General features: G+C 37.7%; 2 protein-coding genes across 2 annotated transcripts in view; one reads left to right on the top strand and one right to left on the bottom strand.

Moving 5' to 3' along the window:
- Window positions 1-41: 41 nt before the first annotated feature.
- LOC142104141 (embryonic protein UVS.2-like) lies at window positions 42-20,986 on the bottom strand. Its single transcript, XM_075188645.1, has 9 exons — window positions 20,848-20,986; window positions 8,956-9,087; window positions 7,635-7,752; window positions 6,284-6,462; window positions 4,254-4,335; window positions 2,074-2,198; window positions 1,785-1,900; window positions 821-1,046; window positions 42-352 (listed from the first exon to the last, which is right to left on the bottom strand). Exons 1-9 carry the CDS (start codon window positions 20,984-20,986, stop codon window positions 339-341), a joined length of 1,131 nt encoding a protein of 376 aa, XP_075044746.1. The 3' UTR covers window positions 42-338.
- A 376-nt stretch (window positions 20,987-21,362) lies between these two features.
- The window catches only part of LOC142104140 (hatching enzyme 1.2-like), an 18,016-nt gene continuing 11,383 nt past the window's right edge, over window positions 21,363-27,995 (top strand). Inside the window, exons 1-2 of the mRNA XM_075188644.1 lie at window positions 21,363-21,458; window positions 27,790-27,817. Of these exons, the coding sequence (XP_075044745.1) occupies window positions 21,363-21,458; window positions 27,790-27,817 (124 nt within the window). The remainder of the gene's footprint in view (window positions 21,459-27,789; window positions 27,818-27,995) is intronic.

The following is a 27,995-nucleotide window of genomic DNA, read 5'->3' as shown; positions in this document are numbered from 1 at the left end:
TCTCCAGTGCTTTACTTATTCAGACCACTGTTGTACTTTAATGCCAGTGCTAGTCTCTCTTCCATTTGTCACACAATCTTATTAACATTTCCAATTTCCAGTAACGTCACACAAGATATTAATTTATTAATAAACTATGAGCTACCAAATAAAACTATTTTATTAAAACCAGAACTAGGAACACAAAAAGGGGTTATATCTCTAAACAGGATAAAAGCATCAAAATAAACTCCCAGGACATTATAACAAACACGGAATGGTTCATAGATTCAAGGATTAATATCCTCCAAATAAGGATTAATGAAGAAATTGTGGTTCTCCGTGCTTTCTTCATTATTTTAGTTTTCTGGAACTGCAAAAAAAAAAAATATATGGAGTTTTATTCATACATAGCAGCTATATACTGACCAGTCCCACATAACAAGTCATTCTTCTGCCAAACCAGACCAGAGCATCTAGATTACTTCTGAAAATATAGCAGTATTCTAATACAGTCCAAATTCCCTAACACACACTCACTCACACACAGACAGACATACAGACTAGGGTCAATATGATAGCAGCCAATTAACCTACCAGTATGTTTTTTTGGAATGTGGGAGGAAACCGGAGCACCCGGAGGAAACCCACCCAAACACGGGGAGAACATACAAACTCCTCACATGTGATATAGAGGTAAAATATTAAGGACAATAGTTATATAAGGTTGTTCTTAATTATAGATACGTTTCCAAGTAGACTGATACGTTTACTGAGTATTTATGGACAGATGGAGGAATCTGTTGAGCAGAATTGACTCCTAAACATGCAGTAGACTTACCTTGGCTATAGGAAGCCTTGAAGCCAGTACCAGCCCCTCCCTCACCACTGACAAACTCCAACAACATTGTATTTGTTGATGACACTAGAGATGGAGGCAGCTCATTTCCACAAACTTTGTCCAGGAGCACCGGCGACGATGTGTTGGGCCCGTCATAAACCCGGAGGTAGTCTGAAGTACAGTCCGTAGAGCTCTGCATGTCAAAATCTTGAAACACCAGGGAAACCTGCCATGGGAGAAGCAATACAGTCACTTTCCTATACCCTGGTAATATCATTAACAAGAAAATAATGAATGGCATTTATGTTGTATACTAGAAATATATTGTTTTTCTAATGAACAGAACATAATGATATTGTTTTATATAGACCCAGCACACAAAACAAGTGGTGCTGTATATTTGGACAGTAGTGAAAAAAACAGGGTCATTTTAAACACCTATACAATTCATCTAGTTATAGTACTGCAGGGGTGTAACAAGACAATGGGTACATAGAAAAATGTGAAGGGGACCCTTCCTCTCCAAACTCCATCACTAAAGTCACACCATTCACTAGATTTCCTGCATCTGTAACATAATACCGAGCCTTGCACGGACTTATTATATAATAATAATAACATGATACCGTTGCCATATATTATTATATATTCCTTTTATTCTAGTAACTTCCTGATCTGGGGCCTGATTCATTAAGGATCTTAACTTGAGAAACTTCTTATTTCAGTCTCCTGGACAAAAACCATGTTACAATGCAAGGGGTGCAAATTAGTATTTTGTTTTGCACATAAGTTAAATACTGACTGTTTTTTCATGTAGCACACAAATATCAACTTTAAATTTCAGTGTACAAATAAGCATTTGTGTGCTACATGAAAAAACAGTCAGTATTTAACTTATGTGCAAAACAGAATACTAAAATTCGGGTAGTCATCCTGGACATAATGGGGTCTGAGTCTGACTCACCTGGTTTTCGTTCACCCGGATCAAATACAGGCAACTAGAGTCACTGGGATATGGAGAAGGGTAGTTAGTAGACGTTAGGGCTCCACTGGTTCCATCCAACAGAGTTCTGCACAGATCTGAAACAGATAAAATGTAAAACATAGTTTATCTCCCATCATTCTCTATAACATACATTTTACAATTACATTTTGTAATAATATTACATTACATGAATGAAGTCATAGTAACCTCACACCGATTGTACTTCTGTTTCTGTGAGCACCTATATATCAGTGTGTACTCTACTTACTGCAGTCATATAGTTTGTTTAGTTTGGCCACATCCAGAGTGCTGACTCCAAACCTCTGTCCGAGCACCACTGATGTGTTTAGTTTCGGGACTATAGTTTCTTTTCCATTGCTGGTGAACGCATATCTGTTGAAATATAACAATACTTCCAATTAATGCACCAACATTGGGTACCGTTCTTTTTACCGACCGATCTGTTTGGGACTGGGACTAAAAAGCTACCAACCCTGGCATACAAAGCTCACCAGCTCCGAATCCTGTTCGTGACCGGTCAAAATCTTTTGCTTAGCCTAAAGCAGTCTATCATTCACCGAGGGGTATATTTACTAAACGGCGGGTTTGAAAAAGTTGAGGTGTTGCCTATAGCAACCAATCAGATTCTAGTTATTATTTACTTAGTGCATGCTACAGAATGACAGCTAGACTCTGATTGGTTGCTATAGGCAATATCTCCACTTTTTCAAACCCGCAGTTTAGTACATCTAGCCCTGAGTGTCTCACTATTGCTGCCAGTGCCAACAGGCTGGTATCAGGCCGTGCATTGGCTTCAGCTCATGACTGTTTCCTTGATAGCAGGGATGGGAAGCTGACTTAAGAAAATGAAAAGTAAGTTTTGGAACCCGGAACAGCCCAGTAATACTAATAGGCACAGCAGGCCTTCTGGTATATGCCAGAATAGCCATTCTGGCTGTCCTATTAGTCCACACTTATCAACATATCTTAGTTGATTATTTGTTATGTAGAGAGAAGAGCACATGCTGAACACTTATATCTATTAAATACTGCATTTTGCAGGGCTAAAAAATATCCCTAGAGAATCTGAAGTTCTTATATTTAAATAAAACTGCAGATTAGTAGGAGAATTTCATTTTGCTAAAAGCTGATATGTTTCGAGATGTTTAAAAAAGCCTAATACACTCAACACAGCTTATCTAAATCATGTTACATACATCTAAAGAACATTTCCAGAATACGCACATATCTCACACAAGACACTGCAAAAACATTAATTCATGCACTCATCATCTCCCGCATCGACTATTGCAATTCCCTCCTTGTTGGTCTTCCCAAAGTCAGACTTGAACCCCTACAATCTATTATGCATGCAGCGGCTAGATTGATTTTCCTTGCAAACTGTTCTTCCTCTGCTGAGCCACTCTGTCAGTCTCTACATTGGTTGTCTGTATTTCAACGAATCCAATATAAAATTCTTCTTCTAACATACAAGGCCGTCAACAAAATTGCACTGACATACATTTCCTCACTTGTCTCAAAATATCTCCCTACTCGACACCTCCGTTCTGCACAAGATCTACGTCTCTCTTCCACTCTCATCACATCCTCCCATTCTTGGTTACAGGACTTTTTTCGGGCTGCACCCACTTTGTGGAATTCCCTCCCTCGCACAGTAAGACTTTCCTCTAGTCTCCAAACCTTCAAGCGTTCTCTGAAAACCCACCTCTTCAGACAAGGTTATGATATTCCTCAACCACCATCTTAATCTCCCCTATTACCACCCTCTACACAGCTAACACAAGACAACAACCCTCTGACCAACATTGGTACACACACAGCCCAATCAGTACTTTTACCTTTGCATTCTAGCTGGTCCAATGTGCAATATGATGTAGCACATACCCTTGTGTTTCAAACTCCCATTGTCCTATAGATTGTAAGCTTGCGAGCAGGGTTCTCTTACCTCTCTGTCTGTATGTATTACCCAGTATTCTTTTATTAATGTTTGTTCCCAATTGTAAAGTGCTACGGAATTTGCTGGCGCTATATAAATAAATGATGATGATGATGATATGTGAGTGATTACCTTGCATTCTCCTAGGTAACAAAAATGCACTGAATGGATTTGTGGCCTGACCAATGATGGCACTACAAGAATGGGGTATGCCTTAAGTTTATGTTTGAGCTTTTTAGCCTTGCTTAGTAAGACTGCATTGTGTGAAATGTGATGTTTGAAATGCAGAGGGATAATCTATACAATGACACATATACAGTGCAATTCCGGGGTAGGAATGAACTCCATAAACCATACATCTAAATGTCACATTTTGGGCTTGTTTGTCCTTTATAAGGATTTACACTATTGCTACGGTACCTGTAAGAAAAATGTATTAATTATATAAAGCCAAATAAAACTGCAGTTAAAATGACACATCTCCAACATACCTGCTGTAATGCATCACAGAATCGTAATCATACGGGAGACCAAGGTTGTTGGTGTTGTCTATACTGAATAGATCTGTGTCACCTGGTAGATGAGACACAGATACTTTATTAATAATTACACTAATCATTACATAGAAGGCAAGTGTCTGAAACAAAACCCACATAAAGCAAGTTCTATGTGAAGGAAAAAAAGATTCAAAGGTTAAAGATGTGCAAATTATGTAAATATATCTATTAACAATTGTAAGTAATATAACAGTTCATTGTTATAGGTAATTCATAGACAACACTCAAAGTGCAGAACATAGGCACATCAGAGGTGACCTTGGAGTTGGCAACTCTATATAAGGTCACAGAACCTCGTGATGTAGTATCCTTATTATTTATTCTAGAGGCTTAATTGCTCATACGTCCTATGGAGGCCTATAACAATATGATGGTCACAATTGACACATGTAACCTTAAGTTTTGGATCTATTCGGTGCAGTCCTGTAGAATATTTCTGCATGGAGAGCAATAGAATATCAAAAATATTTATCACTGCAGCATCCTACAATAAATCTCTCACAGAACAACTTTCCTCTCTGTTAGTCTGTGAAACCCCTCCGGTACCTGTGTTGTGTTGTGCGGGCATCCGGTTATTGCATGTTACCCTGCTTGCTGTCGACCCTCCTCTGCTGCAGCCGCTATGGGGTGGGTAGGGCATCCACCAGCAGGGGGTCCCCTGAATACTCAGGGATGTAATCACAGTTACAGTAGAGTGCCCACTAGTGGCAGTGCAGTGTAAATGGACATAAAAATTGTGTGCCAGGCCACCTCAGTTCAAAACAAATCGTAATTTTATCTCACTCCTCTTCCTCCAGCACGCTAATCATAACGGTTGTAAGGTGTATATGTACATGGAAAAAAACATATTCCTCCAGCACACACTTAGCAACAGTAAAACAATTCTGGCAATTCAGGTACCCGGTGTTATAGGTTCAAGTAATATACAGCAGCAGTCACAGCTAATCATGTACAAAGACGAACGGTAGGCATGGTGCAGAGGTTCTTGTACTACGCTCGTGCACACCATCCCCCCATCAGGGACCCTCCTTTAAAACTTTTAGCCACCCTACTTTCATGCAGCGACCCCCAGTATGGTGGTACTTTCCAAGGGGGCTGTACAGAATGATTCACCACTATGCAGGGACCTCCCTTCATCCCTCTACTGAAGCTCAGAATAACTGCTTAGGAAACACTTCCAGAATATTTTCAGGCATTTCACATCCCAGTTCTCAGGGATTCCTCCACTATAGGCTTGTAGTCACTCACTGTCTCACAGGAACTCCTTCCTACCTAACTGGTCCACTCCAAAATGGCCGCCTACAGGGCGGGAAGCCATAGGCTTTGTAGACCGACACTGGTGCTGACGCATTGCATGGTTGACCCCACCCCCAACGATAATGCTGCCCCCCTCGTCATCGTGTAGGGACACCCACCCGGTGACACTACCACACACATTACCAGCGCCGCCCATAAAATGAGGCGCTGGCCTCACTGCAATTCATTTTCCCCCTGGTGATCTTGACTTTCCCATCTGTTACAGGTCAATTTTGTCCCCCTATTTGATACAGAGCTGTAAATCTTTTTAAGCCTATTGATGATTCCTAATATCTTCTACACTAATTATGGGCAACCTGAAACACTTAGGGCTAGATTTACTAAACTGCGGGTTTGAACAAGTGGAGATGTTGCCTATAGCAACCAATCAGATTCTAGTTATCATTTATTTAGTACATTCTACAAAATGAAAGCTAGAATCTGATTGGTTGCTATAGGCAACAGATCCACTTTTTCAAACCCGCAGTTTAATAAATATACCCCTTAATCTCAGTAATAAGTTAAAACAATACATTTAATCAGAGACAGAGACACCTATCTGTAATAGCATATCAGCATGCATTTTAAACAATATACCAGGGCATTGTAATGTAACTTAAAAATGAAAAAAAGAACAAACTATATTAAATAACATTTTGTCACGTCACCTGGTATGATGTTTTCCTCTAGGACGATTATGTAATTGTCCCGGTCACTTCTGTTTATCTCATGTACGAACCCGAGGGCATGCATAAGCTCATGCTGGATAACACCATGGACCATGCAGTTCTGACTGGCCAGAGACAGCTTCTGTTTTCCTCTTGATCTTCCCACCACTGACCAGCAGCTAAAGGAAAAGAGTCAGATTATTTTATACACAGAGGAAACAGACATTTACTCATACTTGCCAACTCTCCTGGAATGTCCGGGAGACTCCCGCATTTCGCGAGAGTCTCAAGGACCCCAGGGAGAGTGTGGCAGAGTCCCTAGTGAAGTGGGCAGATTCCTGGTGAATCGCGGCGTTCGGCCACTGGGGCAGGGCCAAAATTTGGAGCCCCGCCCCCCATCACGCCCACCTACCCCGGCAGGCTCCCGGAAGCCAACTTTCAAAAGTTGGTAAGTATGCATTTACTATGTGGACTGAACCAATATTCAGCCTGTCAGCTCACTAAGAGCTGGTGACATCCCTGAGGCATGAGGCTCAAAGTGCCTTATGCCTCAGTTATAGCTCTAGCTTCTAATAGATCGATAAGCTGCATTTTCATAAATATTAACTCTGGTCTACAAAATGTCTGCCTCCATTGTGTGTCGTGACAAGTGCACTGTTTTATCAACATGATTCTCATTGTCAGGGTGCTGCCAAACAAGTAAAATGTTTTGCATCCTACAGTGTTGTGCTGGAGCACGTAAGACACATCAGGAAATCTATTTATTAGAGACTTCTGTTGATTTGAAAATAAAGCATACAAACATTTTATACACTGGATTTTCTCATTTTTCACCCCTGATTTTCACATTTTGATATATGCATCATTTAATCTACCTACAAGTATGTTATATATGACGTTTAGTCTAGGGTGGCCTACAAAATGCATTGTACAATAATTATACTGTGTGAACAGGCTTGTCCTGGTGGTCATACGTGGTACTGCAGCTATTGTCATTTTGAAATTTCTTATCCATTTTTGGGAGAATATTTTGCAAACTCGTTGGGATGCCAGGCAGGTGCAACTTCTCTCCCCGTAAGCCCACTAGTGCAAATAATATGAATGTCAGGTTTTATGGTAAACATATCTCCACATTTTCCATGTGAGAAGTAATCCAGAAAATCCCTATGGACGGATCCCAACAGTAGATCCTGGGGTAAATTTAATAGCAAATGCAAGCCTGGTAGTCAGTGAAAATCTAAATTTAAAGATTCATCACATTATCAATTTTATTGCAGAGATTGTATTTTTTTGCATTAATAAGAAGTAATAAATGGTCTCTGTAGTACTAGGATCTTGTGCTAGGACTTACCTGCTTTCTGAAAAGATGTCTATATAATCGGTCTCTGTTTCACGCTCAACAAACCGAATACAACTCATAGTCATCAGTTCTTCCATGGATTTAATGATCAGCTCTCTCTCGTCGGCAGCTGAAATAAAGGAGTGTAAAAATCACACACAAGCAGTTTAACATTTCTTTTTTGCTATTCAACGTGAATTGAGCGGTTTGATGTAACAAGACTTCTCTCCCCAACAATGGGATATTTAAAAAGATCAAACAAGAATTTGCCCTGTCGATTTAGAGTATTAAAAACCACCATTCTAACTTCCTAGTTTTATTTACCAATTAGATATATAGTGTACCAACCAATGTCCGTACACATTGTAGTCTGTAGAGACACATTTGTTAGAACTTATTTTTATAATTGTTTTTTTTTTAGAAAAGGCATCTAAACCCCCATATATCAATTAAATAAAATGTAACAGATTAGAACCATGTAACTCCTCAGCTATATATGAATCAGTATACAGCAGGCTTAGGCAACCAGTGGCTCTCAACCCGTTGCGGAACTACAAGTACCAGCCTATAGTTACACAACAATCAGAAAGATACAAAACACCAACATGGTATAGTGGAAGATAAATGACAAGATGTGGGGCAGCATGGTGGCTAAGTGGTTAGCACTTCTGCCTCACAGCACTGGGGTCATGAGTTCAATTCCCAACCATGGCCTTATCTGTGTGGAGTTTGTATGTTCTCCCCGTGTTTGCGTGGGTTTCCTCCGGGTGCTCCGGTTTCCTCCCACACTCCAAAAACATACTTGTAGGTTAATTGGCTGCTATCAAAATTGACCCTAGTCTGTGTGTATGTATGTTAGGGGAATTAGACTGTAAGCTCCAATGGGGTAGGGACTGATGTGAGTGAGTTCTCTGTACAGCGCTGCGGAATTAGCGGCGCTATATAAATAAATGGTGATGATGATGGCGATGATGATAACAAGATATAGGACAAAAGGCACCTGATTTCCATATAAATTCTATTGGTCATGTTCCAAAATCATTTCAATGGGGAATATTCACTAAACTGCGGGTTTGAAAAAGTGGAGACGTTGCCTATAGCAACCAATCAGATTCTAGCTGTCATTTATTTAGTACATTTTTCAAAATGACAGCTAGAATCTGATTGGTGGCTATAGGCAACATCTCCACTTTTTAAACCCCACAGCTTGATAAATTTACCCCCAGGAAATGGTATATTAGGGGATGTAAAATGGAGGGCTTTTTTACTGTGCAATAAGTCAGTAATGTTATTAGCCCACAATCTGCATGACATAGGAGTAGTCTTTACTCACTGTAATCTGAAGCGATAACGTATGGTACAGTCACCACATCCGTACTGGACTTGAGCCACAAACAGTTTGTGCAGGAGATGGCGCTGCGCCCCAGTTTAACGTAGATATCTCCGTGATGGGTCAACGGGTTACCTGTATAGGATAAAAACATATATATATATATATATATATATATATATATATATATATATATATATATATATATAAAAAGCTGCAATGACTGGTGACATTGTAATGTGCATGACTGCCTAATATCTACAATGTTTTTCATTGTCCATAAAACCTATTGTTTTCTTACTCTGAGGAAAATCCTAGGAGTATATTTGCTAAACTGCGGGGGTTTGAAAAAGTGGAGATGTTGGCTATAGCAACCAATCAGATACTAGTTATCATTTACTTAGTGCATGCTATAAAATGACAGCTAGAATCTGATTGGTTGCTATAGGCAACATCTCCACTTTTTCAAACCCCCGCAGTTTAGTAAATATACCCCCAGATCCTGAGCACAGACAATGTATATTCAGCCCAAAAGCATTTCATGGTGAAACAAGAACATAGAAATGGTCACTTTTGTGAGAGGGCTGAGCACACGTCATCCTTATTTCAGCTATTCCTACCCAGCCAATCCTTATTAGTCATGGGGTCAGCAATGAGTATTTCTCTTTACACAATCCATGCCTGTGATTGGCTGATAAGTGCTTGTTTCTCTTGGCAAATCACAGCAGCAAATGCAGAAATCAGAGGATATATTGCAGTACTGAGTACAGCTGCTCTAACATGGTGTATCGACCATTAGCCAAATGAACAATCAATGTTTAGGTTCAATCCAATGTAACTGTATTAAGTTGGGTATGATGAAAAATGATGTGAAATGATGCCCCCCGCCCCCATGCTCTCATATATTTGGGCATCCCTTGAAACAAAAGCTGCAGGAGCCCAGCCTGCAGTAGTGCACAGTCTGGGCAATGGTTGTATGTTTGGAGGTGAGTGATCTGCTTGTTGAAAGGTTATGTGTGGAGCATGAAAATAAATGGACAACATCAATCCAGTTTATTGTAACAGGTATAAAACACATCAATGTAATGTCTAAAATGCTCGTAGAAAAAAATCTGCATTCCTCTGAAAAGATTAATACATTTATATAGAAACATTTTACTGTGTAAGGAGAAATGATGAGGACACAGTCCCTAGGGTTCTAGTGCAGCCTCTACAGTTTGATTATGAGCTTGATTGACAGTAATTGCTGTATATAAGGACAGTACATAATAAATCAGAGGAATATGATTTCAACATTTTGCAGTAAAAATAACTTCTTCATTACAGATACTATGTGGACATTTGGTCACCTACCCTGCTGTTCATCCCAGTTACCCTGAAAGACAAATAAAACAGTATATTAGGAATGTATATGCTGAAGTATATATCAGTCAGTCTCTGTAACCCATTGTGACAAATCGAAGGTTTGTTTTAATTTAAACTGCATTATAAAAACATTAGATACGGCTGCTATTGTTTACACCATGTAAGTCAATTAAGCTCTGTTGCATGTGTGGATATATATGTATATTATATATATATATATATATATATATATATATACACACACACACACACATTAGTGCTCAGTTGTTATCAGTGGTTATGGAGGGAAAGACTTGCGGAAGCATATAGATTATAATTTAAATTATACAAACTTATTTTCATATAACTGGTGTATATCACTGTGTTGAAGTCAATTTCGATACAAAGACTAATAAGTTATTTCATCATCATCAGCATCACCATTTATTTATAGAGGGCCACTAATTCCGCAGCTCTGTACAGAGAACTCATTCACATCAGTCCCTGCCCCCATTGGGGCTTACAGTCTAAATTCTATAACACAGACAGACAGACAGACACTGACAGACAGACACACACACAGTTATTTGATAGTGTTGAACTATTTTCACTACGTTATCTGTGTTTCAAGATATACAAAAGTTGCAATGTTTCTGAACAATAAGTAAGCATAGTAGCAGTATTGCAGAAATATAAAACTGAACGAGGAGAAGGTGACTTACCCCCAGCGGTGCCCCTGTTGTCACCTGCAAAATACTCAGCAGCAGCACAGTGGTGAGAGTGTAATCCATGGTTTATGTATAGACAATGTTACCTGCCTACTGTACAGTTGGTTTAAGCACATCTTATATACCCAACAATGGAGATCTTTCATCCAATCAGCTTGCAGAAAAAATGTGTAACTTTCACTGGATCCAATGCAGGGGAGGGCAGGGGCCAAGACTCGGCCCAGCAGCCTATTAGGAAGATTTTAAAGGAAAAAAATGCAGATGGCCCAATGACCCAGCCCAAGATAGCCCATTATGGGACCAGACCACGGGTGGAAGGAGGAAGGGGGGCTGCACCCCAGCCCAGCCAGCCCCTGATCAAATGCATAATTGGTATAGCATGAAAAAACAGTCTTGCAATTACACACTATGTATACATGTAAATCACAATGCATCAACGTTTAGAGAGACCCTCAGGTACTCAGTGCTGTAGCTTTCTGTATTATTACAGTCATTATTGCCTTATCTATTACACTCATTACATAATAAAAAAAGAGTAAAGGTTCACAGGTAATGATTCTGTTTCTGAGGACGAAGCTGGGAAAATACAGTCACACAATTTAAAGCAGAAAATGGGTCATTTGAAATCATTTGTACTTGATATTTTTCCCGGTGGTAATAGAAACTATATATGTTACATAGTTGCATCTACTTTAAAATAAAACAAAACAAAAAAAAAGCTGTCTAACAATAGTATAGTAAGTAGTGTAATATAGTAAGTAGTATATATATATATATATATATATATATATTACAATAGCACCATCCTCTTACAGTATATATTTATATATATATATATATATATATATATATATATATATATATATATATATATATAATATACCCACCAACTTTGTATTTAATGTGAGAAGTATATATATGACAATATTATTTGATATTAGAGTATTTTTATAATAGCACCAATTATATTTTAAAACTTTATTTTATCTTATTTTAGTTAGTGTTATCAGTGGGGGGGGGGGGGTGTTCAGCCTTGTTTTGGAAAATCAGGCACCACACACTTGACATCCAATAGTAAACGAAAGAAAATCTCACTATTGATCTGTTGAATCCACTGTTTTGTGATTATATTGTCATTGAACTGTAGAGTGCTCTATTTAAAATGTTTATTGATAAACTTACTGTGTGTTGCTTAAGACAGCTTCTAAATATACCAAGTATTGTCAATTGGAAAACAAAAATAGGACCTCATTTTTTTTGTAGTGTCAGTATTTCATTCAATTATCCTTTAAGTATTTGAAATTCTAAAGAAGTAAGTGTCATTTATTTTAAAAACAAATAATCATGTATAACCATGTTTTCCCTTATTTTTTAATTATCATATAATTGTAGGATTTTTAAAATAATAAATAATTTGTTTGCACCGCAATGACATACTTTAAACTTTTATTTCAGTCTTGTTTTGTTATTGTGCAATTGTTTTATTAAAATTGTCCATTATTGAAAATGCAATAGATTATTTTTTAATTATTTATAGATATGGCTTCATACTCCAGTAGGGGCGAGGAAGTTTTGGACTCCGTCCAGGAGACAGCTGATGTCCAAGTAAGTAGTTCACAAAAAGTACAAAAAGAAAAAGATCATCTCGTTTCTCAAATATTGAAAATGCGGTACAAGTAGATGGTCTATTGAGAGATATCTGGTGGTATTGATACTTCTGCTGAATCAGCTCCTGTCTGCTCTGGTAGGATTATATTATGCACAATGTAAAAATTCATCCCTTAGGCTGAAGCATTTTCGTCTAATAATCGGGCAAATCAGCAGACATACACCTCCGCGGACGCTTCTTTGACAGCGCCGCGGCTGCTGTATAGGACAGTGCCGCTATGGTGGGCACTAAGTTAGCGCGGGGGGGGGGTTCTGGAGACTCAGAAACCCCCCCTGCGTGCGCCACTGACAGAGTCAGGTTTTTTTCAGCCGATGCTATCATTGAATGTCCCGGTGAATAATTGTAGAGAGTGCTGTAGAAGGAATAATTAATTTGTTCGTTCTGAGGTAGACTGTTCCATTTCAGAGTCAAAGAAGCTAACGAAATTTGTTAGGACATGTGGATAGCTATAACAAGGCAGTTTTAATCAGTGTGACAATGTGACAATAATGAATGAATGAATATTGTGCTGTCATTCTTTGAAGACAAGAGGACCAGATGAAGAGCACAAATCTGAAGGTAAATTGTGTCAGTGTGTATGGATGAATCGCCAGACTGATCGGACCTTCAGACGTAGATTCAATCGTTTGAGATAACACATCGGTCGGAAAATTCTTCAGTGTGTACCTAGCCTTAGATATAGTTCACAACTAACTTGTATTTTGCTTTTGAATAAGTTAAGGGGTCAACATTCAGTCCACTGAGAAAGATAAAAATCTCTCTACTGCTGGTAAAAATGACATTAATAATAACTTTATTAAAAATATTGTCATGTTTTAATCCTTTATGCTATCTTCTGATTATATTTATATAAAATCATGTTAATGGTTTGGTTTTTTTTGCTTTTTTTTATTTTTTTGTTGTACTAGTCACCATAATTTGCAAAAAATCCAAATTTAACTCATCTTCCATGACGGCAGTCAATTTGTTGCAATAATACATCTTTGTATAGTTGACAATTTTTTTTACCATAGCTTTATAGAAAAATAATAATGAGCCACTATCTATAGTTTTTCTTTAAATTAAGATCTATAACAATTTTTTTAATAATTATTTTAATATTATTTTGGTTATTTTCCAACAAGTTCTTAGCCTGGATGTGTACCTTGTACCATCCAGTAAAATTTCACCTTTGAATTCTCACAAGCATTTTTTGGGATTTAATATTTATATTTATATAGTTTACTTACCAAATTTATTGTTTTTGGATTTCACATAAACTGAAATTCTGTACAATCTTCCGCAAGATAGGCAGGACCAAAATGTAAGGCAAAGTCAAATTTACCATCTTGTGTATTGGTAATGTAAATATATAGGTAAAAAATAAATAATAGCTACTTGCTGATACGACCTATCTTTATCATGAACAAAAATAAAAATGATAACGCATCTTGATATTAAAAAGGTAAAATTAACGCCAGTAGTGGTTTTTATTCAATCTCAAAATGTCCAAAATTCCAATTCTCTAAATAAATATAAGAATGATCTATAATATTAAATATTATTCTAATTATGTGTATATATATATATATATATATATATATATATATATATAGTCAGCTTATATATATATATATAAGCTGACTATCAATAGTATAATAACTAATAGAGCCGGCCGGTTTAGCATGCATTGATAAACAAGTGTGAATTTACTATTTATATCTTTGATATATAGACATTTTGGACCTCATTTAGAGTCGGATGCAAAGTCCATTTTAGGCGCATCCCAGCAAAAAAACACTACCATGCAATGTGCAGAAAGCACCAAATCCGCCTGCATCTTGGACGCTATTAACACTTGCGACAGCTTGCGTCTCACTACGAGAGAATGGGAGGAACACGGATTTGTGAGGCGTGACCATGTAAATACATCCTAGTCCAGTGGCGGATCCAGGGGGGTGGGGCTTGCTGCCGGCGGCTGCACACTATGTGCAGGTCCGTTCTGCAGTGACAGTGTGCTGCCCGGCTGCTCTGATTGTGTTTAAAAACACAATCAGAGCAGTCGGGCAGCACATTGTCAACTGCCGAGCGGACCTGCACATATTGTGCAGCCGTCGGCAGCCTTGAAGTCAAAAAGGGGGCGGGGCCATAATCGCCCCCCCTAAATCGCCCAGGGTAGGATACTTTTCTAGATCCGCCCCTGTCCTAGTCACAGTGAGGCGCAGACACAACACACGTCAAAACAGGGCTAAAACTGTGCGGCAGGAATTAGGTGGCGCAAGCTTTAGCTAGCTGCAGGAATTGCTGGCAGCTCGATAGGGTATTACGAGTGGGATGTAACTGGGGTTGTTTGCCACTCGTAATACCCTACCAAGCTGCGGCACACTCCCACTCCTACACTTCTTAAACGGACTTTGCGTCCGACTCTAAATGAGGTCCTTTATGTGTATATGTAAAACATGATAGTATAAGACAGGGAGTATATACTTATAGTATTGTTGCATGGGGCAGGGACTGATGTGAGTGAGGTCTTTGTACAGCGCTGCGGAATTAGTGGTGCTATATAATAAATGATGATGATGATATACACACACACCAATTTTGTATTTAATGTAAGAAATATATCTACAATAATATTAATTGAAATTAGAAATAAGTTAGCTGACACAACTCACACATTTGAAATTAATTTTAGTTTAAAGAGGTTAGTTTTATCAGCGAGGGGTGTGTAACCTTGTATTGGAATCTCAGACACCACACTTGACTTCAAAAAGAAAACTAAAGAGTAATCTCACTATTGTTCTATTGACTCCACTGTTTTGTGATTATATTGTCATTGAACTGTAGAGTGCTCTATTGAAGATGGTTTTTGATAAACTTAATGTTTTCCTTAAGACAGCTTCTAAATATACCAAATATACCAAATATTGTCAATTGTAAAAATAAGCAGTAAGTATTTTTTTTTGTAGTGTCAGTATTTAATTAAATTAGCTGTGAGGTATTTAAAATGATAAAGAAGTGTGTCCTTTTAAAAAAAAAATCATGTATAAACATGTGTACCCTTATTTTTTAATTATCATATAATTGTAGGATTTTTGACATAATATATCATTTTTTTGCACCCCAACGACATCCTTCAAACTTTTATTTGAGTCTTCTTTTGTTATTTTGTAATTGTTTAATTAAAATTATTGTTTGTTATTGAGGAGGTTTTGGACTCCGCCCAGGAAACGACTGTTGTCCAAGAAACTAGTTTACAAAAAGTACAAAATAAAAAAGATCACTTAGTTTCCCAAATATTGAAAATGAGGTACTAGTAGATGGAGCATTGCGACAATACGCTGTCTTATTTGGACGACCCAACAAATTTAGTGATTGCAAGATAACCGTAAAGATGAAGCTGTCCCCTATTCATCATCAATTCAAAGGATCAAAACATCTTTTATAGTTTACAATATTTTTGCCATAGCTTTATAGAAAAATAATAATGTGACATTATAGTTTTTTTATTAATATCTCTAACAATTTTATTATTAATTATTTTAATATTATTTTGGTTATTTGCCAACAAGTTTCTTAACCTGGATGAGTTCCTTATACCATGGAATAGACTTTCACCTTTAAATTTTCACAAATATTTTTTTATTTTAATTGCAGGAGTTATTGTTTTTGATTTTTGTAGCCTATGATTCATTGTAAAAGTGAAATGTAATAGATTGCAATATCCTTAGATTATTTCAATTGGCAGTCATCTGGAATTTAATTAATATGATGTTTCGGAGTCTAATCGTTTCATATAATATGTATTTTTCTTAAACCTTCTAGGAACATTTATTGTAACTAACAGAAAAGAAAAATAAATTTTCAAAGCCAAAACCCTCTTCATATGTGGATAATGAAACAGTGATTTTTTTTTTTTTTAAAGATTTCTAGTTTTAAAACAGTGCATGCACAATGTTAGAGCTTCTTACATTCTTGGCCTATATGTCATGTTTGTTTTCCTTACAAAATGAAAATAAATAAGTATATATATATATATATATATATATATAGTGACAAATATAATGGCATAGTGTTTATAGACAGATATATTAGTCACAGGGTTCTAGCCTACATGTACTAAAACCTCAGGGGGAGTGTTTATATTAGGGAAAAAAAACTAGTAAAGGGTACCTGGGATTGTAGATGGAGAGAGAAGGGTGGGCTCCATTTATAAGGCCCTGTCCGGGTCTTCTGTTCTGCTTTGAGAATGATTAGTGCTGGCACCTGTCAGCTGTGTTTAAAAGGCTGCTAGTTACAATTATAAGTGTCTGCGGGCAACATTAAAGCAAGGTGGAGGTTCTTCACAAGTTTGGGGCTGCATTTCATCAAATGGAGTTGGGGATTTGGTCAAGAATAATAATGTCCTCAATGCTAAAAAAAATATAGGCAGGTACTTATCCATCATGCAATACCATCAGGAAAGCGTCTGATTGGCTTCAACTTTATTCTGCAGCAGGACAACGACCCCAAACATACAGCCAATGTCATTAAGAACTATCTTCATCGTAAAAAAGAACAAGGAGTCCGGGAAGTGATTTTATGGCCCCCAAAGAGTCCTGATCTCAACATCATCGAGTATGTCTGGGATTACATGAAGAGACAGAAGGATTTGAGAAAGTCTACATCCACAGAAGATCCGTTGTTAGTTCTCCAAGATGTTTGGAACAACCTCCCTTCCGAGTTCCTTCAAAAACTGTGTGCAAGTGTACCTAGAATAATTGATGTTCTCTTGAAGGCAAAGGGTGGTCAGACTAAATATTGACTTTATTTAGATTTCTCTTATGTTCATTCACTTGACATTGTGTTAATATATAAATATATACACATATATATATATATATATATATATATATATATATATATATATAAACAATAAAAGTACTGTTTATTTCAAGCAAGAAATTTTCCACGTATGAATCACCTGAGGGTGTCTGTGTCACATATATATATATATATATATATATATATATATATATATATATGTGTGACACAGACACCCTCAGGTGATTCATATGCGGAAAATTTCTTGCTTGAAATAAACAGTACTTTTATTGTTCCATTATATATATATATCTTATTTCATTTTAATTTAATACATTTCACTGTAATTTAAGGCGGTTATCGCCGAGTTTCCCAAGACGTATTGCAAATTAGATGAAGGTGCATCATCCAATGATAACAGAAATACAGCAATATACATGATACCAAGATACATATTTACATATATTTTAGTACAGGAAATTTAGTAAGCCCCCATAAAGGAGCACAGGAATACACACCTTAACCATGTAGCAGAACTTGAGCAGCATTCTAAATTTTAATAGCTTGTTTGAGCACTGGGACCGAATTTTTCAATAATGTGGTGGAAAAGATGCTGAATACCACCAGGCAGCTAATGGCTGAAGCAAGAAATGCCATATGGGAGATCACCCAACAAATCAATACGGTGGCACCTATCTGCCGCTGCATATCTGAGACATAGAAGAGCTGGCACGACTTGGTAGGACCAGTTGTGGACCAAACACCTTTTTGGACCGGTTGCCTCTGGAGTGGGCCACGTTGGCCTGTATCCAGCAGATCGAGGGATTGTGGATAGTGAGGAACTACCATCAGCACAACATCCCTGCACCGAAACAGGCAAGTACCGTAAACCAACAACATATAAACATCAACAATGACAGGCCTCCCTATACTCCTGTCCTCTTGTTCACTTGCACCTCATCCAGGGCCAGGTATCTTGTTTTATTGACCATTGTAGACGAAAACACTAGGTATACCTGAACACTTCTAGTTAATGCAAATATCTAATCAGCCAATCATGTGCCAGAAACTCAATGCATAATAGCATTCAGACATTGGGCTGGCTGGGGCTAGAAGGCAATGGGGCATCTGCTCTCCAGGCTGGTCCCATAGTGGGCTATCTTGGGCTGGGTCACCTACATTTTTTTCCTTTAAAATGTTACTAATAGGCTAAAATTTCCCAGCCCTCCCCTGGCAGACATGATATTGGGGCTCCTGACAGTATTAAGCACAGATTTACACAATGTCAATTATAAAGGAAGATGTCTAAAGCTGTCTTCATAGTACACTGTATTTTGTAAGGGTTATATCTTTATAAATATTGTAAAGCAGTTTTTTATATTTAAAAGGGCAGGAAACCCCAGCTGCATTGAGATTGGCCACGGGATTTGGCAACAGTGTGACCTACCTGATTGAAGAGTTTATTCCACTATTAGATGTCATGATCGACTCAAGATGCAACCTTGGGATGACTACGCTAAATATTAGTAACCAACTCCAAAGATTTGTATGCTTATGCCTGTATGCAGATTTTAGGGTATTGCTGACAATTATCTCCCTACACCAGGGGAGAGAAGGGGGGCAAACATACAGTAAGGGTGTGTTTACATAAACGGGACTCAATTAGACGTCGACACATACGCAGATACGTTTATCATAAAGGAGTATATTTTGCATTAGGACTGGCAACAAGATAAGCAATGACGATGATTATCTAATTGTGTATTATCCCCTCCAGTTTCTAATAAGCTGGGTACACATGGAAGAATTTTTCCGACTGACGTGCTACCTACAACTGAAGGTCCGATCAGTCTGGCGATTCATGCGTACACACTGAGACGATTTACCTTCATAGGTCACTGCATATATTGATGTTCTCATTTGGAGTCTAAGTTACTGACAACCAGTCAGATCGAAAAATTACAATTACTTTTATTAAAAAAGACAAAAAGGAGTTTTATAAAAATGTTATTTAGCTCCATCACTTCATTGAGACCACCTGGATGGATTGAATTAATCTGATGCATCCAAAATACATCTTGTCTACCCAGACTTCTAAATCTGTCTCCTCCTCTATCAGTAATTTTAACATGGTCTAGGCCAACAACAAACAGTCATGGTGGATCTCCGTTATGAATGGAGGCATAATGACGGTATACACTGTGTAATGGATATTTCATTAGAATGTTGCGTGTGTATTCAGTGATCCTCCTTTTTAAAGATCTAGTGGTTTTTCCAATATACTGAACATAAGAACTACATTGTAGTATATATATTACATAATATGTGTTGTAGTTAATGAAACCTACCATACTGAATTTCCTTGTTGGACGTAGATATAAATTCTTTGGTACCATTGTTAATATACCTACATGTAATACAGTTGACTTTTACAAATTTGAAAGGGCCACATACTGGCATTTATAACCAATTTTGACAAATATCTGTCTTAGGGGGGTATTCAATTGTTGCTTTTAACGCGCTAAAACAAAAAAAAACGAGCGCTCTAAAAATATTAGCGTTAATACGGTAATATGCGCGTAAATACCGTTAATACGGTAGTTTACTCGCTGAATTTCATCTCGCAGCTCAGGGAGCTGCGAGATGAAATGTAGCGAGTAATTACCGTATTAACGCTAATATTTTTAGAGCGCTCGTTTTTTTTTGTTTTAGCGCGTTAACGGCAACAATTGAATACCCCCCATAGAATCAACTTTCTTTATTTTTTTTTGTAAAAAAACAAACAAACAAACCTAGGAGCTAATATGTTCTATAAATCAATTTTTTACTTGAAAATAACTTTGGTTTTCTCAGGAAGTAATGGATATAAAACAGGGCCTAATTGTAAGATAGAATAATTCCGAATTATAATTTTCCTAATTTGATATGAGGCCTCATTAAACCTAGAATGAGATGTCACATCTGTAAAGGGCCCCTTAGCATCTGTCTTCTCATATTTTGCAAACAGCAGTGTGTACCTGTCTAATGAGTTGACTTCATTCAGGGTTTTTTGAAGATAAACCTCTGGATACCACCTTTCTCGAAATTAGAAAATAATTTCTTCAGCTTGCTTCTCAACCACCGTAAAAGATGAACAGTTTTGTCTTTAAGTTGACTCTTAGGTAATTCTCTTTTTTCCAAGCTTTATAATGAGCACTATTATAATGAAGAAAATTGTTGGTATCCACTTTATCCTTAAAAGTGGATGTCTCAGTTTTGGAGCACTTAGCGGTTAGTTTCAGATCTAGAAAATCTATGGCTTTATTAAAAGTATGGGTGAATTATAAATTACACATGTTAACATTAAATTGTGAAACAAAATAAGTAGCCTACCTTTCCAAACAATAAAAAGATAATCTATATAACGGCCATAGAGAACAAGGTCCGCTCCAAATTTTTCACCCCCGATGCGCTTAGTTTCAAATTCTCCCATGTAGAGGTTGGCGTAACTTAGGGCGAGCTGAGTCCCCATGGTCGTCCCCATCACCTGTAAATAATAAACACCTTCAAAAATAAAATAATTAAGTGTTAAAATAAAAGTGATTGCATCAACAAATTAAAACGAGGTTCCACATTTCGATTACTGAAGTTTATTGTAAATGCCTCTCCTTTATCTTTCTAGCTTCTTCTTTCTAGCATTCTGACCTTTTTAGCATTGTTCCATCATCAGAAAGAGATGTCTAATTTTGCTTCACTGTGATATGACACAGAGCTGATACAATTATATTCAATGCAGCCAAATAAGCAATTCTTCCTCATTGAAATCCATGGCTAAAAAGCACAGAGAGAAGCCATAAAGGTAAAGCTATATATTTAGTAAAAGTTGCAGCCAATAAATTCATGTCAAAATGAAGGTGGACAACTGTATCTGTGACCAAAACATTGCTGTTTCTGCAGGCTATCTGCAAAAGTGGACTAACAATATTCCAAAAACTGGTCCCACGGTATGTCTCCCATATTTGTGAAATGATGTTTGATCAGGCCATTTAACACACCCATGCTTCATGAAATAAGATAGAATAGATATAGGAACCTATATGCACTTAATTTGGGTTCATAAGGAACTTAAAAAACACATGTTGGAACAGTAAAAGATTTTAGGGCCTATTTACTAACATTGCATTTAGGTAAAAGGATATAAGCTATAAAATCATTAAATTAACACTTCTGAGTAGTGTGAAAATGGGACACATGGAAAGAAAAAAATGCAGGTACCCTAATGACCAAGCCAAAGGTAGCCCACCACGGGACCCGGCCAGAGGGCAGATACTCCCCTGCTTCCTAGCCCATAAAACAATACAACAAAAGATTAAATGGAGAATCTGAGGCTAAGAAGTTGTCCTGCAAGATAACCTGTTTCTATTCATTGTGGGCCTGATGGTTATAGAAACCTGTTGGACAATATATTGACTGTTCGTTATTGCACACAAACAATACTGACATCTGTAATTTTTTTCCATTACAATAGCTTAGTAGCCTGATGCAATCTTGCAATGGTGTCATTGTTCCTCCCTACTGTCTGGCAATGTATGAGATTGCTGCGGGGTCATGAATTCTCCACCTCCATCCAAACTGTATGTTATGACCAGAGACAGAGCCTCTCCTATCACTGTGTGTCTCATACCTGTCACTGTTTCTGCAATATAGGTCATGTTGGGGGTGTAGTGTCCTATGTCTGTATAGAGTGTAATAGAATTGTATTATGATCATGTCCAGTGGTCAGGTCATGTTGGGGGTGTAGTGTCCTATGTCTGTATAGAGTGTAATAGAATTGTATTATGATCATGTCCAGTGGTCAGGTCATGTTGGAGGTGTAGTGTCCTATGTCTGTATAGAGTGTAATAGAATTGTATTATGATCATGTCCAGTGGTCAGGTCATGTTGGGGGTGTAGTGTCCTATGTTTGTATAGAGTGTAATAGAATTGTATTATGATCATGTCCGGTAGTCAGGTCATGTTGTGGGTATAGTGTCCTATGTCTGTATAGAGTGTAATAGAATTGTATTATGATCATGTCCAATGGTCAGGTCATGTTGGGGGTGTAGTGTCCAATGTCTGTATAGAGTTTGTAATAGAATTGTATTATGATCATGTCCAGTGGTCAGGTCATGTTGGGGGTGTAGTGACCCAGGTCTGTATAGAGTGTAATAGAATTGTACTATGATTATGTTCAGTAGTCAGCTTATGTTAACTATGTCAAAGGTCTAAGTGGAAATTTAGACATGGCAGTATGAAAAATGTAATAGGAATTTAAGTGACTGGAATGTTACAAATAAGGCAGTAGGAGAAATGGTGGTACGGCATACCACTGTATACACCCCCACTCTGACCACTGGACTATATTTTAGCCTTAATTCTGTAAAGAAGTATTGATCTTTCCTTTAAGATTGATATTATATAGGTGTGTTGACCAGCAGGGAACTGCTGATCGATAAAAGAGCGTTTATGGAATACAAGGGAAGCTTTACCAGGAACTAGATTAGACAGACAGAGCAGATATGTTGGGACATCATGTTTAATGTGACTGAGAAGCAGGGCCATAGTGCAGACACCTAGACAAGTAAGAAAGGACTGAGGCAAGTGAGGTGTAAACAAATGGAAGATCAGTAGACAGGCCAGGGGCAAGAATCCAGACTGGAAAGCCAGACAGGCAAGGTTCAAAACCATAAGTGGTAATCAGAAAGGTGAAGGGTCAGAACCAAAGTATTCATACAGGTGCAAGGAGGGCAATTGTGCTATAGCCAGCAAATGACCTGCCATTTCTACTGTAGATAAAAATGCAAAAGTCTTGGTTGCACACATTTGCAAATGTATGTTAAAGCCACTCGCCACTTCACATCGCTTTTGCTAATAGGGTGGTCCTAACTCTAAACAGTGAGAGTCCCATATATTTGGGCCATACATATATGTGTTTTTAAATTGAGAGCTAAATTACCAAAGAGGTACCCCAGAAGCCTCAAAACAGCAATTCAGCACCAGTACTCCCCCTCAGCTACTGACACCAACATGTCTCTCAGACAAATACAGAAGTAGAGGTTGCTCAATCAATTTATAGGCTCATAGCAGGTGCTTGAAAAAGTGGGGTTATCCTCAAAGGAACAAACACACAGAAAATTACTCCAGAACACTGCTATAGCCAGCAAAAGACCTGCCATTTCTACTGTAGATAAAAATGCAAAAGTCTTAGTTGCACACATTTACAAATGTATGTTAAAGCTACCCGCCTCTCCACGGTGCTTTTGCTAATAGGGTGGTCCTAACTCTAAACAGTGAAAGTTTCATATATTTGGGCCATACATATGTATTTTTAATAAAAAATTATAAATTGATTGAGCAACTTCCTCTTCTGTATTTGTAAATTTCAGCAACAGTCTACTTTCATTGAGCAGATAAGGAAGAACAGATGCTATCAAGTTTGGGCCTCCAAAGGTTTACTAGCCCAGGGCCTCCAGTTGCTTTAATCTGAGACTGGTAATTGGATGCACAAGACAGGCAAAACTGGACAGACTAGGACTGAGACAATAACTGTGATAAGACTATGACTGAGTCAGAAGACATAAAAGACAAAAGACAAAAGCACAATTCAATAAATAACCAGGAGAAAGGATTTCACACATTGAGATCACCTGAAAAGTCAAACACATTCTTCCCTATGCAGCAGGTCAAGGTCTTCTGAATCACAGAAACTTTGAGCGGTGGGAAAAAAATCATCTGTATTCAGAATTTTAGAAACTTTTTCCCTTTTGTTTTGTTTAACATGAGTGTGTTCTCCTTTGTCACTAAAAAATTATTTGACATAATACTAAAGCTAGGTACACACTACAGAAATTTCAACCAACTTTTTATGCCGATTGATTTTGCTATATAAATAAATGTGTTGATGATTCTAAGTGGAATTTAGGTTATATTGTGCATGTGGGAACTGGCTATCCAGGTCACCCATGCGCATATCCCCTCAGACCAGCTCAGGAAACAGGTTAACCCTTGCTGCTCCAAGGCATCATAGCTGAGGTAGCTGATTATTACTGAGCAGCCCATACAATATTTTATCGATAAACTGCTGCACTAGCTGATTTATTATTGCCACAATAAGCGGGCAATAAACATAAACCTTTTTTCTGATCATCTCATATTAATAAATAGACCCCATAGTGTTATTTACTAACATTGCTTTTCGATGCAGGTTTGAACTAACCATACTAACCAATCAGCTGTTACCTGTCTGTGCAAGTTAGACAATGATAGTTTTACTTGATGAAAGGGATACTTACAAGTGATATGAGGCTGCCCTACATTGGGGGGGGGGGGGGTTAATTCCTCCCATTAAATTTTATTGCAAGTGAATATTTAAATTACAATAACATTATATTAATATGATGTCCAGTGGTTATGACATATTAGTGCTCTGTGTTTGGTAAAAAACTGTGTGACACATCATCTGCATAGATTTAGCAACTATTTCAGAATTGGGCATCTTCATTAGCCATATCACAGGTTAATATTTACCTAAATGTAGCCCCAAAGATTTATTTACCCGGAGGGGAAAACATGGAACCTAATATGACACGTGTGTAAGATGATCTCACTGCTTGTGTGTACCGAACACGCTCATTGCGCTAGCTGATTGGTCGCTATTATGCTCTCTTCTTGCCCGATTGTCCCAGTGCTAAAATAGGTTAATGTAAAACAGCCTGCCGAGAATCCAGAGAGACACGCTTCAATATCAAACTATCATGGATGTCAGCAAATATATCACACTAATACCTTATCTGCTGGCAGCTGCCCTGTTGTTACATTTCCAGGTGAGAACATTCACATCACAGATCATTGTGTATATCATTGTGTACATTATACAATCAAGCTCTGAAATATTTTTGCCTTGTGTGCCAGTGCAGTAAGATTTCCTTGGTGGTTTCCAGACACTGCTGTCTGACTGTAACTATAAACTACCTGATTAAGCAGTAAGATAATGAGGCAGTGGGTGAAAGTACATCAACTGAAAAGGAAAGATTCACTGGATTTCAAATAACTTTACAGCTGTATGAGAACCACACTCAGCAGCATAACATAATATATTGCATTAAATTAAAAAGGAATTTAAGAAAACAATCCATGGTTTTGTTATATTGTTTTGTTGTAATGTTTATACCCTTTTTCTCATTAGTAAATTATTTATAAGCTGAAGTATCACTACTCTCTATGAAAAGTTTTACTAATGCACTGTACAGTGCCCATAAAATGTCCAAAATCAGGTAATTCAATTAAAACTATACAGCGGGTATGTCTGGTTTCCCCAGAATTAGTTTTCACATTGCAAACCTACAGTTATGGTGGATTGCGTTAATTCTTAGACCTTAAAAGGTGTTAGGCTTATCAGAAAGTGAGTGTGAATGTGGGCATAGTCTGATAGATAAAGGCATGGCTTGGGCCATCTGTGACATTTTTTAAATGGATTGTGGGCAGAGCTTATTTTGTCCCAATTTTTTTTTTTTTTTTTAAAGTGTTGGGAGCTATGATTTTGGGAGTGCAGTATTGCAATTTGAAGTAAAAGCAGGTCACATACGTGCCAAGGTGTCTGGTCAGTTTGGACACTTTCTTCCACATTGACACAACATTGGCTGTGTGTGATGTCAAAATAATCAGAAGGGCTTAATCAAAATCCAGTCTGATCATATCGGATTTGCTGTGATAGAACCGAAAATATTACAGTAATCATCCAATAAGAGTGCATTAGGGCATTGGCGAACCATCACTTTGCCCAGTCACTGAATGATCAGATCTGCTTGTGTTGGGGCAGTGTTAGGCAACCCCCACAAACGTTCATCTGCAGCCCCCAGTCCCCACCCACCCGTATTTTATTGTCAGATTCATTTCTTATAGCCTGTAACACATATTTAAAAGCCTACTGACAGATTATTACAGATAGGTGTCTCTTTCTTTGAATAAATGTGTGCATTAAATTTATTAGTGAGATTAAGGGTAATGTGTGTTTCATTTGAAGATTAGAGGGCCGTCCATGAGGTCCCTGAAGTCAGTAATGTTGCCTATCACTGGTTTATGGCTTGTGACAACTTCACAGGCTTTGGGAGGGCACTACATTCATGCCTGTCATTACCAGATAGGCAAACAAGTGCAGCTCTGTTCAGGTGTCAGCATTTTATTTATTTTCATTAAATTTTTCTATTTTTGCTACTAGGTGTTTACCAGTCCAACCTCCCACCAATAAATTAATCATAAAGGAGGTGTTTGGTAGAGGGTTCACAATCTTGAATTTAGGATGTATTTATTCACAGTGGCCAGGACAGCTTCAACTCTAAATATGGCTCTGGTTGCCCGGACTTATAAATATCCAGGCAGAGATAGAAGCCAGTATACGCCAATCTTCAAGTTGCATCACTATCACGGTGTACACTGGCTTGAATTGTAAGGACAATCATTGTGTTTGCTTTCACTGTTCTATGTCTCTTTGTGAACAGTATAGCTGGGAGGGGAACACAATGAATACCAGTGACCATTATATAAGAACTGGTGCGGCAGTAAACCGATTTTGTGGTGCCTGTTTTGATGTTGTTAATAAAAGTAGGTGGAAACACTGCACAAAAACCATCAGATATTGGTGTCACTCATTACAAGGGCAGTGGCATAATCCAAATGAGCTACCACCGTCCAAACTAACAGGAGCATATTAAATATATGAATAAATGGTCCCCAATGTACTTTTCATTTGCTTTTCATGATTCAAAATGGATAAAAGCACATAAAGGTGAATGGGCCCTCAGTGGACTTACCTAACTGTTTTGCAGTCAATGAAATCTGTCTACCTGTAATTACAATATAACTCCACCCAAAAGTACAAAAATTGTTTTAGATTGAGTTAAATATGTTACACTATAATACAGGATTCTACCTAAGGTCTGGCATCCCCAATGATTGAAGCCTCGCAATGCACTACTCTCTCCGACTTAGACAGACCTGTTTAAACACAAGGCGGTATTAGTGATGCGCTTCCGCCATAAAATTCAAATTCTTTAGTTAGCAGACAACACTTCTGCCTGTTTGAAACAGACTAGTGGTAGCAGGAAAGCAGAGTGTATCATTGGACCTGTGATACATGCACCAGATCGGTGAGATTGTTTGACTCCAAATTCTGGGTGGAATTTTACTTTAAGGACAATCCTAGCCCCTTAGAGTAAAAACATATGTTAGGTTTCAAGATACAATGATAAGTTTATTTTTACTTTGTAATATGAATTTTATTACATTTATCTTTTACAGATTTCAGGTGCAGTAGATAACCAAAATGGTAAGTATCATGTGTCTTACTTGTGTTTTGGGAATATACCGATCAGTCACAACATTAAAATCACCTGCCTAAAATTGTTTAGGCCCCCCCTTGTGCTTCCACAACAGACCTGACGAGGCATGGAGTAAACAAGACCTCTGAAGGTGTCCTGTGGTATCTGGCACCAAGATGTTAGCCA

Source organism: Mixophyes fleayi, chromosome 10 (genome assembly GCF_038048845.1).
Source record: "Mixophyes fleayi isolate aMixFle1 chromosome 10, aMixFle1.hap1, whole genome shotgun sequence".
Classification (NCBI taxonomy): domain Eukaryota; kingdom Metazoa; phylum Chordata; class Amphibia; order Anura; family Limnodynastidae; genus Mixophyes; species Mixophyes fleayi.
Note: the sequence above shows the minus strand (reverse complement) of the source record. Positions and strands in the feature narration are given on the sequence as shown.

Coding starts and splice junctions, on each gene's coding strand:
- LOC142104141 (XM_075188645.1), bottom strand. CDS start 20,986: ATGGGGACTCAGCTCGCCCTAAGTTACGCCAACCTCTACATGGGAGAA. Junction 9,088..20,847: donor TCTTTTTATTGTTTGGAAAG/GTAGGCTACTTA, acceptor TATCCTATACAG/GTAACCCGTTGACCCATCAC. Junction 1,047..1,784: donor TCCGGGTGAACGAAAACCAG/GTGAGTCAGACT, acceptor CTCCCATGGCAG/GTTTCCCTGGTGTTTCAAGA.